The 19,998-nt window shown below is 47.4% G+C and overlaps 1 protein-coding gene across 5 annotated transcripts in view; it reads right to left on the reverse strand.

Moving 5' to 3' along the window:
- Positions 1–282: 282 nt before the first annotated feature.
- Positions 283–19,998, reverse strand: part of RAD52 (RAD52 homolog (S. cerevisiae)) — a 117,774-nt gene continuing 98,058 nt past the window's right edge. For 3 of the 5 annotated variants that reach the window (XM_011931007.1, XM_011931006.1, XM_011931008.1), the window contains exons 2-12: positions 19,698–19,799; positions 18,075–18,176; positions 16,944–17,037; positions 16,643–16,710; positions 14,008–14,126; positions 12,322–12,397; positions 4,469–4,650; positions 4,168–4,307; positions 1,953–2,057; positions 1,421–1,648; positions 283–974 (exon numbers count right to left, since the gene is read on the reverse strand). In XM_011931007.1, coding sequence (XP_011786397.1) covers positions 913–974; positions 1,421–1,648; positions 1,953–2,057; positions 4,168–4,307; positions 4,469–4,650; positions 12,322–12,397; positions 14,008–14,126; positions 16,643–16,710; positions 16,944–17,037; positions 18,075–18,176; positions 19,698–19,781 — 1,260 coding nt within the window. In that variant the 5' untranslated portion in view covers positions 19,782–19,799 and the 3' untranslated portion in view covers positions 283–912. Of the gene's footprint in view, positions 975–1,420; positions 1,649–1,952; positions 2,058–3,550; positions 4,364–4,468; positions 4,651–12,321; positions 12,398–14,007; positions 14,127–16,642; positions 16,711–16,943; positions 17,038–18,074; positions 18,177–19,697; positions 19,800–19,998 lie in introns of those variants that run through there. The other 2 variants (XM_011931010.1, XM_011931009.1) reach the window with 2 other exon arrangements.

The following is a 19,998-nucleotide window of genomic DNA, read 5'->3' on the forward strand; positions in this document are numbered from 1 at the left end:
ATACAAATACTCAAAAAATGCACAATTCTGGTTTCAAGCGTTTCAGGTAAGGGGCTATGCAATATATATATTCTATTTTGTTATAAGGTATACGATTTGCTTTCTCAAAAATGCCTTTTCTGGCCACAGTGGCTCACACCAGTAATCCCTGTATTTTGTAAGGCAGAGGTGGGAGGATCACTTGAGCCCAGGAGGTTGAGCTGTGTTTGCACCACTGAACTCCAGTCCGGGTAACACAGCAAGACTCTATCTCAAAAACAAACAAAAAAGCCTTTTTTCTTAGTCTTAGATGATTATTTCCTTCCTTAGGAAAAAAATGTCAGTCTTGAAGTCTTCAAAGAATGCAGGATTGTAATGTCGTAAACCCATAAATTAGAGTTTATATTAAATGAAGACTGTAACCTGGATTGATACGAAGTAGTAAAAGCACTACTCCAACCTTTTTCCTGCCGTGATCGACAGTGTGTAATGTGGACAACGTTAAAGGCATGGACCCTAAAGGAAAGAAGGCAGATGTTATGCAAAACAACTGAATGTAGGCAATTGCTGAGGCAGGCGCTTAGGGCCAGGTCTGGCCTATATTGCTTGAGGGCAGGGAGCCATTGGTGATTCCTAAAATGTCCATCTGTATTAACATAATAGTTTAGCAATAAATAGTGGGAAGCTCACAAGCCAAAGAAAAGCCATTTCATCTGTCCCGAGCCTCTCCCTACCAGAGTGGCAGACCAGCTTTCCAAAAGTGCTCAGCTCTAACTGCAGTGCGCTCTCAGATCGTCTTGGTAAGGTTCAGAATGAAGCAAGATAAATCGCAATCAAGTTCATTCTCCAGGCGAGATGAACAATTTCATGACGAAAAAGCAGTTTTCCAAAGTCCCTTTGTGACAGAGTCCACTCACGTGGCCTGCGCCTCAGTTAAGATGGATCGTATTTCCTTTTCTTCATGTCCTGGCTCTTCCTATGAGATTCCCAGTTTCCTACAGAAGACAAAATGGCTTAAAGGTAGCTGCCATGATTTTAAAATAAACTGACAGCTAATGATTTCTGGATTATATGAATGATCCTAATCTAGACTAAGCCCAAGAAGGAGAATTACTGTTAGGAGGAAGGCAGATGATTCTCCTCGACCAAGTGGCATCGTGCTCACGACAGACCTGCTGCTGCTAGGAGGGAAAGCTCTCCCTGCAGGCGCACTTCCGCTTCCTGCTATTATCAGGAGCTGAAAAGGGCTGCACCTGCAGTCAGGAGCCCAAAGGAAAAGTTCTGGCTCTTAAACCAATTATCTTCTATGTGTGGTGCCATTCCCTAATAGAAGTTCCCTGTTCTATCAAACTTCAAATGAAATCTCATCCTTCCTCAAAAATTCCCAGAGTTAAAGCTAGGACCTCCCTTTAATTGTTGTGCCCAAACACCTCTCTGCTACCTGTTACACGTTGGTCAGTGCTGTAAGTCTGGAGGTCCCAAGATCCAGATTTTGCTTGTGGTTTCTGGTGGCAAAGGCTGTGTGGAGTCCTGTTCTGGGTCACCATCTGGTGGTTCAAGGCTGGTGTGTCAGCGGTCTGGGCTGGGTCTGCTCTACACGAGGGCTTGGCCACACCATCCCCTGCATCTGGAGTCACAGCCCACTTTTCAGAGTTGTCTTCAAGAGTCTCTACAGAGGTCAAGGGAAAGTGTGTCATCAGCAAATAATGAAATATTCTCACAGAAAGCACTGGAAAAACTGGCCATCAGAAATTCCATGTCTTGAGTACCTTCTGAAAGTTTCTGGAATTTCTCCCCCTCCCCCTCAAAGCAGACTTCCCTTCGGTTAGGACGAAAGAGAAACTGGACATACGCGATCAGCCAGAACCCCTCCACGAAACCCCACGGAAATGAGGCCTGTGCTGCCTAAAAGGTATTCTGTGGCTACTAAAGACATACAGCACAGTAGCTTACAAGCATTTCAAGGTATTTACTGATTAATTCTTGAGTCACTCCTGCAAGGAAGTCTTTCTCCAGGAGTGGTTCTGAGACGGCAGTTACAGGAGTGCTGTGCGTCAGAGGAGGGGCCGGAGGCGCTGCTAGGGTTCAGAGGAGAGAAAGGACAAGTCATAATCACATCACTACATGGGATTTCAGAACTGAGTCCACTCCCCTCTCGTCAGAGGGCACACTCTCAGGACAACACCGCTTCGGGCTGCGCTGCCTCAGCCAGTACAAAGAACTTCCGATTCCCGAGTCCCAGTCCCACCTACAGATCTGTGGTTTGAACTCTTCTCACCACTGGGAAAGACAAGTTTCTTTTCTCCTTTCATAGCAAAAGTAAAAGGGTTCTTACAGGCCATCTAGTCCAGTGTCTGGCTTGCTTGTTACAGCCATAACCCTTGCTCAAACAAAATCTTTTTTTTTTTTTTTGAGACAGAGTCTTGCTCTGCCGCCCAGGCTGGAGTGCTGTGGCCGGATCTCAGCTCACTGCAAGCTCCGCCTCCCGGGTTTACGCCATTCTCCTGTCTCAGCCTCCCGAGTAGCTGGGACTGCAGGCGCCGCCCCCTCGCCCGGCTAGTGTTGTTTTGTAGTTTTTAGTAGAGACGGGGTTTCACCGTGTTAGCCAGGATGGTCTCGATCTCCTGACCTCGTGATCCGCCCGTCTCGGCCTCCCAAAGTGCTGGGATTACAGGCTTGAGCCACCGCGCCCGGCCTCAAACAAAATCTTAAACTAAAATCTGACCAGGCGCAGGGGCTTACCCTTGTAACCCCAGGACTTTGGGAGGCCAAGGTGGGAGGATCACTTGAAACCAGGAGTTCCAGATCCCACCTCTACAAAAAATAAAATATTAGCGGGTGTGGTAGCATGCACTTGTAGTCCCAGCTACTCAGGAGGCTGAGGAAGGAGGAACACTTGAGCCCAGGAAGGTCAAGGCTGCAGGGAACCCTGATCCCACCACTGCACTCCAGGCTGGGTGACAGAGCCAGACCCTGTCTGAAAACAAACCAACAAACAAAATCTTAAGGCAAAACCTGATGTGTGAAATGGATTAAAATAACAATGGCTCAGGTTGTCTGCCAAGGGGCAGGAAAGGCCTGGAGGGCAGCTTCCTCCACGGTCTACCCGGGAGCCTCTGCAATGGTTGAGAAGCTAAACATCTGGAATAACTGGGTCAGGACATCCACAGGACAGGAAGTGGTTCTGTCTGAGTTTTTACGTTAATTTCCGCCTGTGAGTGCTGAGGGGCACATCAGTGCACAACCACGGAGCCGGTCCTCTGAATCTTCTTCACAATTCGTAGGGAAAAACTGGGCAAAAGCTCGACGGATCTGGGGCAAGGCTTCTCTCTGTTTCCACTCTGAGTAAGGACTACCTACCCCTGGACGGGCAGGAGAGAACAGGAGGGGAGACAGAGAAGGAAGCGAGGAAGGCGTCTGTATCACGGTTCCCACTGACTCTGGACTCCAAAATAAACTAAAGTTGATAGATAAACCATCTGCCAAAGGTTCCCGTTATTCTCAACCCCAATTTTGCCTTGTATTTGAAGACATCTCAGAAACAAGGCTTGCGTTTTTTTTTTTTTTTTTTTTTCGAGACCAGGTCTCATTCTGTTGCCCAGGCTGGAGAGCTTGTGGCACAATCCTGGCTCACTGCAACCTCTGCCTTCTGGATTCAAGCAATTCTCCTGCCTCAGCCTCCCGAGTAGGGGGGACCACAGGCATGTGCCACCACACCTGGCTAATTTTTGTGTATTTTTGGTGGAGATGGGGTTTCGCCATGATGGCCAGGCTGGTGTCAAACTCCTGACCTCAAGTGATCCGCCCACCTCGGCCTCCCAAAGTGCTGGGATTACAGATGTGAGCCACCGCGCCCGGCCAAGGCTTTCTAATGTAGAGATGGCCAAAGTATTTGAAGCAAAAAAAAGTTATTTACCCTGAAATTGCTAATTCTAGAAGATTTTATCAAGGCCCATTTAGTTCTATAGGAAAAAAAAAATCACTGTCTTTAGAAATGGGAAAATGTGTGGCAGATTTAAATATCTGAATTTCCTGGGCTCATCTCTCCTGCGTGTGGCAGGAGAGAAGTCCCAGCGAGGCCTGGTTTGGAGCCGGCCACAGGGTTACTGGCAGAGAATCGGGTGACCCTGCGGCCAGACTTCCTCCCGCAGACACCCCCCAGGGCTCTGCTCCCACCGTCTCACACACCCTCACGCTTCTCAACTGACGGCGCGGAGACGTGAACGTGCTGTTTCTCCATCCGCTCCCGGAACTGCTGCTGCAGCTGCTTTTGCCGGAGCTTCCGCTGGTACGTGGCCTCGCTCTCCGCCGCGGATGGAGTCGGGCTTCTGCACGAGAGGACCAGCGGAGAGAGGAGCCGCTGAGGAACTGACAGCCATGGCTCCTGGGAGCACGCACCCGGCTGGCCGGCGCTGAAGGAGGCAGTGGAGGCAGCTCCAGTGACACAGGAAGGGGCCGAGAGGGAAGGAAGGGGACCTGGGCCGCATACCGGGAGCTGCCGTCCTTGTCGCCCTGTATCACAGCATGGCTTGGTCTGGAAGGGGAGGTCACCTCCTGTGGCTGTGGGTGTCCCGGGGCCATGTTCGGTCGGCAGCTGTTATATCTTGCCTCTTCCACAGATGGTTCAAAATCTTGTCTCTTCGCTTTACTTAAATCCACTTCAAGAGGCAACTAGTAAGGAAAGAAAGAGAGGAGAAAAAAAATTCCTTCAACTGGCTCTTGGCCTCCGCTTCTTCTCCCTGACTCACAGGTATAGATTCCTGGAAAATCGCATTTGATACCCTCCATCCACTGCGCCTTCTAGGTCCTGCTGAGGCAAAGGATCTACAACTTCCAAGTAGTATTTGTAATTCTACCAGAAGGAGAAGCCAAACAATTTCATGTTTTATGTATACTCTTCTGTGTTAGTGAAGTTTTGATAAAAAGGAATCCTTCTCTGGTTTTGCTTAGGGCAGATGTTCTGTAAAATCGAACTGGAATCTTTCCTCGGCAGCTGGGTCTGTCTGTGCTGCCTCCTGGTCCTTGTTCCACGGAAATGAGCACACGCGGTCTCCGCGGAGGTCCGCACCTTCTCAACCCTTTCTGCCAGGGCCACCCCTGGAAAGAGCACTCGTCACTGAGGGAGCCTTGGGTACGCTGTGGCATCACGAAGGACCCTTCAGACGACAGAGGGAGCAACACCTGGAGGCACGGACGTCGGCTGCCAGCCAAGGCTGCAAGGAATCCTCCAGGACGGGGCTGGTCCTGCGTCTCCTCGCATGAGAACGGACGCTCCTGTGCTGCGTGGCACAGGGCAAATGATTTCATTTCCACACTGATTCCTACAGAAATCCAGAATATTTTTACTTGGGAAAACATCTCTCAATTTATAAAACTGATGCTGATGGAGTAACTGTTTGAATATGAGGGATTAAGACGATTACATTTTGACCTGAAAATGAAAATTATAGTGTAGATTTCATATCTACATTGAAAGATAAATGAGTAGTTTCAAAAGAAATGAGCTTTGGCCAGGCACGGTGGCTCATGCCTGTAATCCCAGCACTTTGGCAAGCCAAGGCAGATCACTCGAGTCCAGGAGTTCAAGACCAGCCTGGCCAACACGGCAAAAATACAAAAATACAAAAAAAATTGAAGGAGCTCCTGGGTAACAGCCCGTCTCTACTAAAAATACAAAAAAAAAAAAAAATTAGCTGGGCACGGTGGCACACACCAGCGACTCAGGAGGCTGAGCAGGAGAATCGCCTGAACCCGGGAGGCGGAGCTTGCAGCGAGCCGAGATCGCACCACTGCACTCCAGCCTGGGCGACGGAGCAAGACTGTCTCAAAAAAAAGAAAGGAGCTTTGAAAACTCTGAAAGACCGTCAATACCAAGTGCTGTCAAAGATACGGAACCACTGGAACTTACACAATGCCACGTGGGGTGTGAACACAGCCATACAGGAACACGGGAAGAACCTGCTAAAACGAAACACGTACCTATCTTCTCACCCAATGATTCCCAACAAAAATGAGCGCAAATGTACAGCAGAAGAACGCCAACAGCAGCTCCATTCACAACATCCAAAGCTACACAGACCAAAATGCCTACTAGGAAAGGACTAGAAAAGTAAATTGCCACATACTCATGCAAAAGAAAACTATACAGCAATGCAACTGCTGCACGCACCATGAACGAACCTCACAACCATGCTGAATTCAAGTAAGATACAAAGAGTTCAAACTGTAGGATTGCAAAAAAGTACATAACAATAAAAACAAGTTTGTGGCTTTGTTTTTTTTTTTTGTTTGTTTTTGAGAGAGGGTCTCGCTCTGTGGCCCAGGCTGGAGTGCAGTGGCGTAGTCACAGCTCACTGCAGCCTGGGCCTCCTAGGCTCAAATGATTCTCCCAGCTCAGCCTTCCAAGTAGCTGGGACTACAGGCGTGCACCACCAGACCCAGCTAATTTTTATTTTTATTTTGTAGAGACAGGGTCCCACTATGTTGTCCTGGCTGGTCTCCAACTCCTGGGCTCAAGCCATCCTTCCTCCTTGGCCTCTCCAAGTGGTGGGATTACAGGAGTGAGTCACCACACCCGGCCAATCTGTGTTGTTAAAAGTGGTTTGCTCCGTAGTGGGAAGGAGGGCAGGGGATGGCAAGGACTGCAAGGAGCACAGCCGGGCCTCCTAGGTGCTGGCAACGTCCTGTCTTCATTCAGACGTCGGCTGCGTGGATGTGTTTGGTTTGAAAATTCATCAAGCAGAGCACGGATGACACGTGCACTTGTCTACATGTCTGTATGTTCTAATACTTCAGTCAACTTTCTTAAAATACAAACTGCACAATTCCACTTACAGTACAATTCCATTTGTGAACTTTACATACATAAAGTTCAAACACAGGAAAAAATCTATGGAAGTCAGAATAGAAAACAGGACAGTAGTTACTTTTGAAAAAAGAAAGCAAGGCAGTGACTGGAAGAGGGCAAAATGGGGCTTCTGGGCTGCTGGTAAAGCTCTGTTTCCCTATCCGGGAGGTGAACAGCTGCGCTCACTTGAAATGGTGGCTCACGCCTGTAATCCCAACACTTTGGGAGGCTGAAGTAGGTGGATCACTTGAGGTCACAAGTTCGAGATCACCTTGGCCAACATGGTGAAACCCCATTTCTACTAAAAATACAAAAATTAGCCAGGCGTGGTGGTGGGCGCCTATAATCCCAGTTACTTGGGAGGCTGAGGCTGGAGAATGGTTTGAACCCACGAGGCAGAGGTTGCCGTGATTGCACTCCAGCCTCAGTGACAAGAGTGAAACTCTGTCTCAACAAAAAAAAAAAAAAAGAGAAAGAAATTTGGGGCCAGGCTCAGTGGCTTATACCTGTAATCCCAGCACTTTGGGAGGACAAGGCAGGTGGATTGATCACTTGAGCCCAGATGTTTGAGACCAGCCTGGCCAACACAGCAAAACACCGCTCTACTAAAAATACAAAACATTAGTTGGGCATGGTGGCAGCTGCCTGTAGTCCAGCTACTCAGGAGGCTGAGGCACGAGAATCGCTTGAACCTGGGAGGCAGAAGTTGCCGTGAGCCAAGATACCACCACTTCACTCTAGCCTGGGCAACAGAGAAAGGCTCTGTCTAAAAAAAATAAATAAATAAAAAATTAGGGCTGGGTGCAGTGGCTTACGCCTGTAATCCCACCACCTTGGGAGGCCGAGGTGGGCAGATCACCTGAGGTCGGGAGTTTGAGATCAGCCTGACCAACTTGGTGAAACTCCATCTCTACAAAATAGAAAAAATTAGCTGGGCGTGGTGGCACACACCTGTAGTCCCAGTTAGCTGGGAGGGTGAGGTAGAAGAATCGCCTGAACCTGGGAGGCAGAGATTGCAGTGAGCTGAGATCACACAATTGCACTGCAGCCTGGGCAACCAGAAGTCTCAAAAAAAAAAAAGAAAAATTAGTTGGGCATGGTAGCACACACCTGTAGTTCCAGCTACTCGGGAGGCTGAGGCAGGAGAATTGCTTGAACCCGGGAGGCGGAGGTTGCAGTGAGCCAAGATCATACCACTGCACTCCAGCCTGGGCAGCAGAGCAAGACTCCATCTCAAAAAACAAAGAACTGTTATAGGAGAAGAGGGTATTATATAATGGTAAGAAATGTCGGCCGGGCACGGTGGCTCACGCCTATAATCCCAGCACTTTGGGAGGCCGAGGCGGGCAGATCACGAAGTCAGGAGATTGAGACCATTCTGGCTAACATGGTGAAACCACGTCTCTACTAAAAGTACACAAAACTAGCAGGGCGAGGTGGCGGCGCCTGTAGTCCCAGCTACTCAGGAGGCTGAGGCGGGAGAATGGCGTGAACCCGGGAGGCGGAGCTTGCAGTGAGCCGAGATCACACCACTGCCCTCCAGCCTGGGTGACAGAGCGAGACTCCATCTCAAAAAAAAAAAAAGAATGTCAATTCACCATGAAGATATAACGATTATAAATATTTATGCACCAAACACCAGAGGTCCTAAATATATGAAGCAAACTTGATAGGATTGTAAGGTGAAATAGAAGCAACACAATAATAGTGGGAGACTTCACTACCCAACTTTCAATAATGGATAAAACAACCAAACAAAAGATGAATAAGGCAATAGAGTATTTGAACAATACTATAGGCCAACTGGACCTAACAGTCATATACACAACATTCCACCCACCAACAGCAAAAATAAATTCTTCGCAAGTACACATGCAACAAGACAGACCACATGTCAGGCCACAAAACCAGTCCTAACAAATTCAAGATGGAAATCATATAAAGTATCTTTTCAGTCACAACGGAATTAAACTAGAAATCAACAGCAAAAAGAGAACTGGAAAATCCACGAATCAGTAGAAATTAACCACCACACTCTTAAAGTCAAAGGAAACGTAACAAGGAAACTTAGAAGTAATTCCTTGAGACAAATGAATACCACAACACAACATACCAAATGAATACAACACAACATTCCAAACTTCTGGGGTGCGGTGAAAAGTCTTAAGAGGGAAATTACACACACATTTTTTTAAAAAAAGGAGATCTCAAATCTACGTTATACATCAAAGAACTAGAAACAAAAGCTATACCCAAAGCTAGCAGAAGAAAGGAAATTCTAAAAAGATGAGAGCAGACATAAGTGAGAGAAAGTACAAAAACAATACGAAAAAGCTCAACAGAAACAGGAGTCAGGCCACATGTGGCTGCTCACGCCTGTTATCCCAGCATTTGGGAGGCCGAGGCAGGTGGATCACTTGAGGCTGGGGGTTTGAGACCAGCCTGGGCAACATGGTAAAATTTTTTGTATTCTCTGCCTGGCATGGTGGCGGGCGCCTACAGTCCCAGCTACTTGGGAGGCTGAGACAGTAGAATTATTTGAACCCAGAGGCGGAGGTTGTGGTGAGCCAAGATGGTGCCACTGCACTCCAACCTGGGCAACGCTCTGTCTCAAAAAAGAAAATATGGTCAACATCAGTAATCATCAGGGGTATGCAACTCATAATCACAATAAAATATCACACCCATAAGGATGGCTAATCAAAAAAAAAAAAGCCAAAAACTCAGAAAATAACACGTGCTGGTTAGGATTTAGAAAAACCTGAACTCATGTGCACGGCTGGTGGAATTGTCAAATGAGGCAACTGCTATGAAAATCGGTAGGGCAGCTCCTCGAAAACTGAAAAACAGGATTACATACGACCCAGCAATCCCCTTCAGAATATGTCTAAAAGAATTGAAAACAGGATCTCACAGAGGGTTACACACCCATGTTCACAGCAGCACAACAGCCAAGAGGTTGAAAGTAACCCAAATGTCCCTCGACAAATGAACAAACTGTGGTCTATACGATGCAATAGTCAGCCCTAAAAAGAAGGGAATTCTGATACACACGACTACATGGATGGATCTTAAGTGCATTAATGCTAAGTGAAATAAGCCAGTCACAAAAAGACAAAAATGATGTGATTCCATGTATATGAGGTATCCAGAGTAGACAAACTCATAGAAACCGGAAAGAGACACACACACCTGTAATCTCAGCACTTACGGAGGCTGAGCGGGAGGATCGCTTGTGGCCAGGAGTTTGAGACTAGCGAGGGAAACAGCAAAACTCCATGTCCACAAAAGAAATTTATTTTATTTTTATTTTATTATTGTTATTTTGAGACAGAATCTCACTCCGTCTCCCAGGCTGGAGTACAGTGGCATGATCTCGGCTCACTGCAGCTTCCACCTCCCAGATTCAAGTGATTCTCATGCCTCAGTCTTTGGAAGACCTGGGATTACAGGCAGGCTGACCACCATGCCCAGCTAATTTTTGTATTTTTTCTTTTTTTTTTTCTTTTTGAGACGGAGTCTCGCTCTGTCGCCCAGGCTGGAGTGCAGTGGCCGGATCTCAGCTCACTGCAAGCTCCGCCTCCCGGGTTTACGCCATTCTCCTGCCTCAGCCTCCCGAGTAGCTGGGACTACAGGCGCCCGCCACCTCGCCCGGCTAGTTTTTTGTATTTTTAGTAGAGACGGGGTTTCACCGTGTTGGCCAGGATGGTCTCAATCTCCTGACCTCATCATCCTCCCGCCTCAGCCTCCCAAAGTGCTGGGATTACAGGCGTGAGCCACTGCGCCCGGCCGTATTTTTTAGTAGAGACAGGGTTTCACCATTTGGCCAGGCTGGTCCCAAGGGATCTAACCACCTTGGCCTCCCAAAGTGCTGGGATGACAGGCAGGAGCCATAGCACCCAGCCTCATTTTTTATAAAAGAAAAAAAAAAAAAATCAAGACCATCCTTGGCAACACAGTAAGAGCTCATCTCTTAAAAAAAAAAAAAAGTTAATTAGCTGGGTCCAGGTGCAGTGGCCCATACTGTAATCCCAGCACTTTGGGAGGCCGACACAGGAGGATCACATGAGCCCAGTAGTTCAAGACCAGCCCTGAGAAATTCTGTCTCTACAAAAACAAATAATTGTTTAAAAAATAAAGTAGCTAGGTGTGGTGGCACATACCTGTAGTCCTCGCCACTTGAGAGGCTGGGGCAGGAGGATCCAGGAGGATCCCTTGGGCCCAGGAGTTCAAGGATGCAGTGAATTAGGATTGCACTCCTGCATTCCAGCCTGGGTGACAGAGCAAGACCTCATCTTTCAAAAAATAAAAAAAAAAAAAAAAGAAAGAAAGAAAGTGGAAGTAGTTACAAGGGTCTGGGAAAAGGGGGAAATGTGGAGTTCTTGTTTTATAGGTATAGAGTCTTAGTTCTGCAGATCAATTTCACAACAATGTGAATACACTTAATGCTACTCAACCATACACTAAAAATAGTTAACATGTGATGTGTTTTACTACAATTTAAAAAAAGAAAAGGCCGGGTGCAGTGGCTCACGCCTGTCATCCCAGAACTTTGGGAGGCCCAGGCAGGCGGATCACTTGAGGTCAGGAGTTCAAGACCAGCCTGGTCAACAGGGAGAAACCCCATCTACTAAAAATACAAAAATTAGCCAGGTGTGGTGGTGGCGCCTGCAGGCCCAACTACTCGGGAGGCTGAGGCAGGAGAACAGTGTGAACCCAGGAGGTGGAGCTTGCAGTGAGCCGAGATCACACCACTGCACTCCAGCCTGGGTGACAGAGCAAGACTCCATCTCAAAAAAAAAAAAGCCTAACAAAAATTAGCAAACTGAATCCAATCATGTTTACAAATGATTTTTTAAAGGAGTTTTTACAGATGCCCAGAGACACACACCTTGTGGGGCTCCATGAGGAAAAGAATCTCAGGCACAGGATGGAAATGCTGCCCTGTGGGGTGACATGGCAGGGACCTCAGAGAGCAGATGAGGCAGGAGGAACACTCCAGAAGCTACTCATCGCAAGTCAGGTGTGACTCCAGGGCTGCCCAGCCACAGACCCCATTCTCCAAAGGCAAATGCTCAGATCACGTGACAGGTACTGACAGAAATAATGGACATCTAAATCTTAATGACACCAGAACTAAGGAAAACAAAGAAGGCTCAACGGTGAGGCTGGGAGTGTATGGGAGGGACAGCGGTGCTGCAGAGGGCTGTGTGCTCGCTCTGAGGCTTCACAGACTACCCCCAACCACAGTTCTCCACCTACACGTAACACAAATGCTCCCGATCTCACATTGCTGTCAAATGATGTGATTTTAAAAAAAGTGAACTGTTGTGATTAGTTCCTGCTAGCTCTGGCATTCAAAATCTGAAATAAACATTCCAGACCCTCTAAATGGCTGAGTCCTCACTTCTTCTCCTTGCATCCTCCAAGCACTCAACTCACGCCACAGAAGCTGGCTGCATGATCCGCACCGCACTCATCCATGTCTGATGTACCTGGCGTGGAAGCTTATTGAGAGACCTCAGGTAGTCTTTGTCCAGAACACAGTTTCCAAGTGCGTTTCCAAAACTCCTAAGGGCAAGAGGGGAAACAAAGTGAAACAGAGTTAAGAATGGTTACACGTGAGTATCAGAGAACAGACTTACAACTTTTGTACAGGTTGCTTCTCAAGTGCAGCAGAGAAAATGGACCCTAACATGCGTTCCCCATTGACGTCGGGTAAGCATCTAGTGTGTTCCTGCACCGTGTTAGTTTCTGAGAATACTGCAGTGAGAACAAGACACAAATCCCTGCCTTCACAGAGACGATGAAGACTGAGGCACCATTCACAAAACCCATCAGCCACCTCCTGATACGGAGAACAAACTGCAGAGAGTTTTCCTTTTTTTTTTTATCCCCCCAAAGAATGCTCCAATTTCCCAGCAGGAGTCAGCGACACACACTTGGGGACGGGGGGCTCAAGGGCACAACCTTCCATGAGCAAAGTTCTTAACTTGGGGTCTGCGGACTCCCCCACAGAATTCACAGGTTTTTTGGGTTCAATTCACTTCAATTCTCAAAGACACGGATACGGTTTCCTGTTTATTCCCTCCCAGTTTCAGGCTGGAACGCGGCCTCCAATGCCGGAGGTGCGGCCTGGTGGGAAGCACCGGACCCTGGGGCTGGATTCCTTATAAACAGCTTAGTGCCACCCCCTTGGCGTTCAGTGACTTCGCTCTCAGTTCACGAGAGATCTGGTGGTTGCAGTGTGGGGCTGGGCGTGACGGCTCATGCCTGTAATCCTGGCACTTTGGGAGGCACAAGGCAGGAGGATGACTTGAGTCCAGGAGTTTCAGACCGGCCTAGGCAACATAGGGAGACCCTGTCTCTACAAAAAAAAAAAATTTTTTTTTAATTAACTGGGGGTGGTGTCATGTGCCTGTGATCCCAGCTACTCGGGAGGCTGAAGCAGGAAGATCACTTACGCCCAGGAGTTCAAGGCTGCAGTGAGCAATGCTGGCACCACTGCCCCCCAGCCTGTGCATCAGAGCAAGATCCTGTCTCAAAAAATGAAAAACAACCATAAAATAAATAAATAAGCCTGGGACCTCCTCCCTGTCTCTCTTGCTCCCTCTCTCCATGTTCCCTCTCCGCCTTCTGCCACGATTAGAAGTTTCCTGAGGCCTCACCGGAAGTGGATGCTGGCACCAGGCTTCCAGTACAGTCCACACAACCATAACCAATCAAACCTCCTTTATTTATAAATCACCCAGCCTCGGGTATTCCTGCATGACAGCATAAATGGACTAACGCAGACATCCGCTGACTGTGCAACTAAGTCAACTGTGCTACTGTGCACAGCGGAGGGCTGCTGGGGCGCGCGGAGAGGCTGAGGGTGCTGTCCGTGCGCTCGCAGTAGGAGGGGAAGGTCTCCGGCACACACGGCTGAGTGCGCGGAGCAGAGAGAACACAGGATTCTACCACTTAGTCCCGCAAGGGAAGCCTGAAACAGAAACATTGAAAACATACTAACGAAAGCGGAAAACAGGGCAGACAGGAGCCGGGGCAGGGGTGAGACTTATCTTCCACGTTGCTTAGATTTTTGAACCATGTGGCTGTATTACCTCTTCCAAAAACAACCGAAACCTGCTCTGAAGCAAGCGCTGAAATGACACAGGTTAGACTCCCAGCCCTGCACTCACCTGAGGGCTCGCTTCAGCCCATCTGTCACCGCCTCCTTCCTTGCCTTCTCCAGAGATAAGGCCTTGGACTTGAGGCCCTCACTAACACCGTAACCAACATCTTCGTGATATGAACCATCCTGGGGACAGAAAAGGAGTTCAAACTCAAACACGAGAGCGGCAGGCGCGCCACAACTCCCCCTTTCCTCAAGCAGCAGCGTTCAAAGCAGGAATCTCCCACCTGGCAGCCTTGCCACAGGGGCACGGGCAGAAGTCTGGGTGAGAATCCATTGTCAGTGCTGCTTCCTAGACCTGGTCTGCCTGGACATGTGCCTGTGGTCAAGGTGTCAAGACGATCCTCCCTTCCCAACTTCCCTCTGACACACAAAGGGCACATTAGAAACCCACCCCAAATCCTACCAGTCAGTGTGCATTACCCTAAGGTACAAAAACCTCTGGAACGGCCAGGCTGGGGCGGTGGCTCACGCCTGTCATCCCAGCCCTTTGAAGGCCGAGGCAGGTGGATCACTTGAGGTCAGGAGTTCAAGACCAGCCTGGTCAACATGGTGAAACCCCGTCTCTACTAAAAATACAAAAATTAGCCGGGTGTGGTGGCGGGCACCTGTAGTCCCAGCTACTCAGGAGGCTGAGGCAGGAGAATCACTTGAACCCGGGAGGCAGAGGTTGCAGTGAGCTGAGATCGTGCCACTGCACTCCAGCCTGGGTGACAGAGTGAGACTCCATCTCAAAAAAAAAAAACCCTCTGGGATATCAAAAAAAGGGATAATTTGAATATTGAATCTAATGGTCTCTAAGGATTGGAGAGCAAATCCCTTTGGAAAGCAGGTGGCATCCAGCTCCTGCCGTTCACCAAAAGTGAAGGTGAACCTGAGCACATCATTCGCTGACTGAGAATTAAAGACAATGTTTGATGATAGCACTCAGTGATTTTTAAAAAACTCAGAAAGCACTCAAATAAATGAGTGACACCATAACAAAACTCTTTCCATTCTCAGCTACTCACTCATAGACACAAGGTTTTCTAGTACTATTTAGAAAAATAAGTCAGAATAGAATTAATGCTGAATTGTTCATTCAAGAAATAAGCAGGCTGGGCGCGGTGGCTCACGCCTGTAATCCCAGCACTTTGGGAGGATAAGGCGGGTGGATCACCTGAGGTCATGAGTCCAACACCAGCCTGACCAACATGGAGAAACCCGTCTCTACTAAAATCACACACAAAAAATTAGGCAGGCACGTGGCGCATGCCTGTAATTCCAGCTACTCGTGAGGCTGAGGCAGGAGAATTGCTTGAACCCGGGAGGTGGAGGTGGCGGTGAGCTGAGATCAAGCCATTACACTCCAGCCTGGGCAACAAGAGCGAAACTCTGTCTCAAAAAAAAAAAAAAAAATTATATTCAATTATGGCTATATGGATATATAAACTAACTAAACTAACTGAAAAAAACAGCACTATCCATCTCATTAAGATATTCATTTTCCAAGATTTCAAATCTTTAATTTTTCTAAGTTATCAAAATTTTGCTATATTTATGTTTTCTCTTCACCATAAATACAATTGTCTGGTCAACTGTGTGTTAACAGTAGCCATAATATAACTAAATCCAAAAGAAATCTCTTAATATTTAGAGCCTTAAGTGCACTGAAAATTTACCAAAAATTTTTATTTGTATACACATGCAAAGGCAGAGAAGCATAATGAGGCTATCAATAAAACTTTTCTTTTTTTTCACCCAGGAGTTCAGTGGCACAATCACAGCTCATCACGGCCTCGACTTCCCGGGCTCAGGTGATCCTCCCACCTCAGCCTCCTGAGTAGCTAGGACTACAAGCGTGCGCCACCACGCCCAGCTAATTTTTTGTATTTTTAGTAGAGACGGGCTTTCACCATGTTGCCCAGGCTGGTCTCAGATCCCTGGGCTCAAGCAATCCTTCCACCTGAGCCTCCCAAAGTGCTGGCATTACAGGAATGAGCCACCTCGCCTAGCCAAACTCTCAACCATAAATATGTATTAGGATAAAAACCAGTAGGGAAACAGAATGGAAATGTAAGTTCAGATAAAGAAAGACCCATGTAAAATTTCTAAGATTAAAAAAAAAGCCTGTTCATTGTATTTCCTCAAATAAATGATAGCTGTAACCCTCTACAGTACTGAGAGTCCACTGGAATATTTAACAAAGATCTAACAGATTTACGGGAAGTCCTCACTTAACATCTTAAATAACTGTAACTTTAAGCGAAACAACTTCTTAACAAAACCCAATTTTTGTTTTTATCTGTAACAAAAGGACGTGCTTTGCCTAAAGTTGAGTTTCCAAAAACTTATCAGTGATGGTAAAATTATTGTATTTTAGAACGTCAGATTTTACCATATGCCAAAAAATACACCCTTTGCAACAATTTTTATATGTGGTGAAAACTTTTAAGTGTCAACTTGAAAATGTGCAAGAGAACAGTTTTTCCATCCTTTTAGGGAGACAGGAGCAACAGTATTTGAATCCCACCATTCTGGGGAACACTGGCTGAGACACAACTCTGCAGCCCGGGTCCCTGTCCAGCTACCTACCTCCCTACCTGCCCACCTTCTCCTGCCACCCCTGATCCCTCCGGGCAGGTCTACTCCATCCTCCTCACCTTCAACTGGACCCTCACAAACGCACAGACTCCCACATAGAACTTGCCATTGTTGAGGTCAACAAAATCTAGGAGTGGGAAAGAGAGCAAGTTGAAGAGGACACTGATCACTGTGCCACAGCCATTCTTCCTGCTGGCAACTAAGTCCACCTACCTCACCTCCTCAGTCACAGCATCCTTTCACCCACAGCCATTCTTCCTGCTGGCAACTAAGTCCACCTACCTCACCTCCTCACTCACAGCACCCTTTCACCAGGAGCTAGACAATGCACAAGTCCCCACTGCTGCAGAGCGTACTCACCCACATTCTGCTGCGTGATGGAGTGTGCCCAGCCGTTGTAACCAAACATCTCATTGGCCAGATTAATTACTCGATGACCCTCAATGTAACACACCTAGAAAAGAAATGATTTTAAGGAAAAGCTGTGTTAAGTCCTTACCACACTTAAATGTGAATCAAAATTTACATAATTTATTCCTCATCTACTTTTTTGGATAAACTGCTCTTAAACATTCTACTCGGGAGGCTGAGGTGGGAGGATCGCTTGAGCCCAGGAGCTCAAGGCTGCGGTGAGCTATGATCATGCTACTGCACGCCGGCCTAAGCGACACAGTCAGACCCAGTCTCTCAAAAAAAAATTATTTTTCAAGAAAATTCTCAATGAATTTATTTCAAAAATCTTCTAGATAGTGCCTGCGAGAACTAATGGTCTGTTGGGAGGAGGAACTCACCCAGCAGTTGCTAAAATTCAGTTTGCAAAAAGTATAAATCTCGGTTTGACGTTATTTTATGGAAGACCAAAAATATTCACAGAAGTTAAAATTAGAAGCAAATGATATGCAGTTATTATGTGTCAATCATAAGTTCTTTAAAAAGCATTTAATTCAAAAAAAAAAAAAGAAGCAAATGGCAAAACGAACATTTATTTTTAATGGTGTAAAGGCTGGGCATGGTGGCCCACACCTGTAATCCCAGCACTTTGAGAGGCTGAGGTGGGAGGATCACTTGAGCCCAGCAGTTCGAGACCGGCCTGGGCAACATGGCGAGATGTCGTCTCTACAGAAAATTAAAAAATTAACCAGGCATGGTGGCATGTGCCTGTAGTCCCAGCTAGTCAGGAAGCTGAGACAGAAGGATTGCTTGAGTCTGGGGGAGGCTGCAGTGAGCCGAGATGACACCACCGGTCGGACTCCAGCCTGGGTGACAGCAAGACCCTGTCTTAAAAAAAAAAAAAAAAAAAAGATGATGTAAAAATCCTAAGATGGCGGTTACGCAAGTGTCAAGACCATGCCTGGGCCCCTTCAGATGAGAATGAAGTCGGGAACCCGTCCCCTCCCAGGGACACTGCCCTGAGCACCCAGGGAGGGAACTGGCAAGACCATCGCAGTCTGTCTTCGGATGCCTGCTTTCCAGGCCCAGGAACTCTCCTACCTTCTGGCCTCCTCCAGCCATGCGGCTACTTATGTATTCTGGGCCCAGCCTCTGCCTCAGGGCCTTCTGGATGGCCTGGTACTCTTCCGCTGTGTACTGGCACTGCAACCCCAAAAAAGAAAATTCAGTTCACACGTCACCATTCCTCACATCACTGAGTCTCCAGCTTTTTGACCTTTATACTCTTGAAAAGACCCCCCAGAACCTTTGTTTATGTGGGTTCTATTTATCCTATTAGAAATGAAAACTGAGAAACTTTTAAGGCATGCACGCCATTAGGCATCATAGCAGTGACATCGCATATCACTTATGCAGTCTCTGAAGACTCTACCGTTCACTCATGAGAGAATGAGTGTGAAAGAGGCAAACAGTATTATTATGAAGATAATTTTGACCTTCTGGACTCTGAATCTGGGTCCCAGGATTACATTTTGAGAACTGCTGCCTTAGCTGATGCTACCATCCTTATAAAAGTTTCTGAAGCGGAGGAAGCTACGATGTCCTGCCTCCAGAGCTGTAAACGACGTCAGCACAGGAAGCGAGTATGGAAACGGCACAGGGACGGGAAGCCTTGCTTCCATCTGCCCTTTCCAGAGACTGACACCTTCTCCAACGCAACCATCTCCCGTCCTGCACAAACGGAAACACACGACTGCTTGCTGATTTGGGTTTTGTCCCCCTTGCCCTATTTGGATGAAATGAATACTCACAACTCTCCGGTAAAAACAAAGATGGAGTTTGGGTGGACAAAGCAAGAAACTTTTCTATGCACACAATGGCCCTACAAGGAATACGACCCCCAGGAACTTTCCATGCCTCCAAGAAAGACAAGGAGCCAGGCGCGGTGGCTCATGCCTGTAATCTCAGCATTTAGGAGGCCGAGGCGGGCGGATCACGAGGTCAGAAGTTCAAGACCACCCTGGCCAACATGGTGAAACCACATCTCTACTAAAAATACAAAAAATTAATCCCGGGCATGGTGGCTCATGCCTGTAATCTGAACACTTTGGGAGGCCGAGGCAGGCGGATCACCTGAGGTCTGGAGTTCGAGAACAGCCTGGCCAACATGGGTAAACCCCATCTCTACTAAAAACACAAAAATTAGCTGGGCATGGGGGCGCATGCCTGTAATCCCAGCTACTTGGGAGGCTGAGGCAGGAGAATTCCTTGAGTCCAGGGGGTGGAGGCTGCAATGAGCTGAGATTGCACCTCTGCACTGCAGCCTAGGTGACGACGCAAGACTCGGCCTCGAAAAAAAAAGAAATAGAACTGGGTGGCATGCATACAGGGGCAATGGGAAACAGGCAGATTTTCACATAGTTTCATTTTGAATTTGATGTTATACAAATGTTATCTACTCCCCCCAAAAAATAAATTTAAATCTAAATCTAATCCCCAGTACTATCAGTCTTTTGATAGCTAACGTTCCAAAATGCCCTCCAGAGTTCACAAAAGACCCCCAACAAGTGCATCTAAAGGAAAAACCAATAACAACAAATAGCTCACACATGTACTACGTAAATGTACTATGTACTACTCACACATGTACTACGGTGCTCTACAAACTGCCGTGCCCTAACTTTACTCAACCTCAACCTTCCCAGGCATGAAGGAACCAGTTACCTGTCCAAAGCGTAACACCGCACCGCTGCCAGCAGCAGGATGGCTTTCACGTCCTCCGAGAACTGCTTCCTCAGTCCCAGACATCTTGACTCTGGTTGACCTCTATATAAATAAGGGGGGGGGGGGCAGGGAAACAACAAGAACCCTCAAAGAATGTTTAAAGTAAAAGGCAAGAGCCTCACTGAAAAATCACATCCTTATGTAGCCGGGCGCAGTGACTCAAGCCTGTAATCCCAGCACTTTGGGAGGCCGAGACGGGCGGATCACGAGGTCAGGAGATCGAGACCATCCTGGCTAACAC

The sequence above is a fragment of the Colobus angolensis genome, unplaced genomic scaffold, assembly GCF_000951035.1.
Source record: "Colobus angolensis palliatus isolate OR3802 unplaced genomic scaffold, Cang.pa_1.0 Scaffold89, whole genome shotgun sequence".
Taxonomy (NCBI): Eukaryota; Metazoa; Chordata; class Mammalia; order Primates; family Cercopithecidae; genus Colobus; species Colobus angolensis.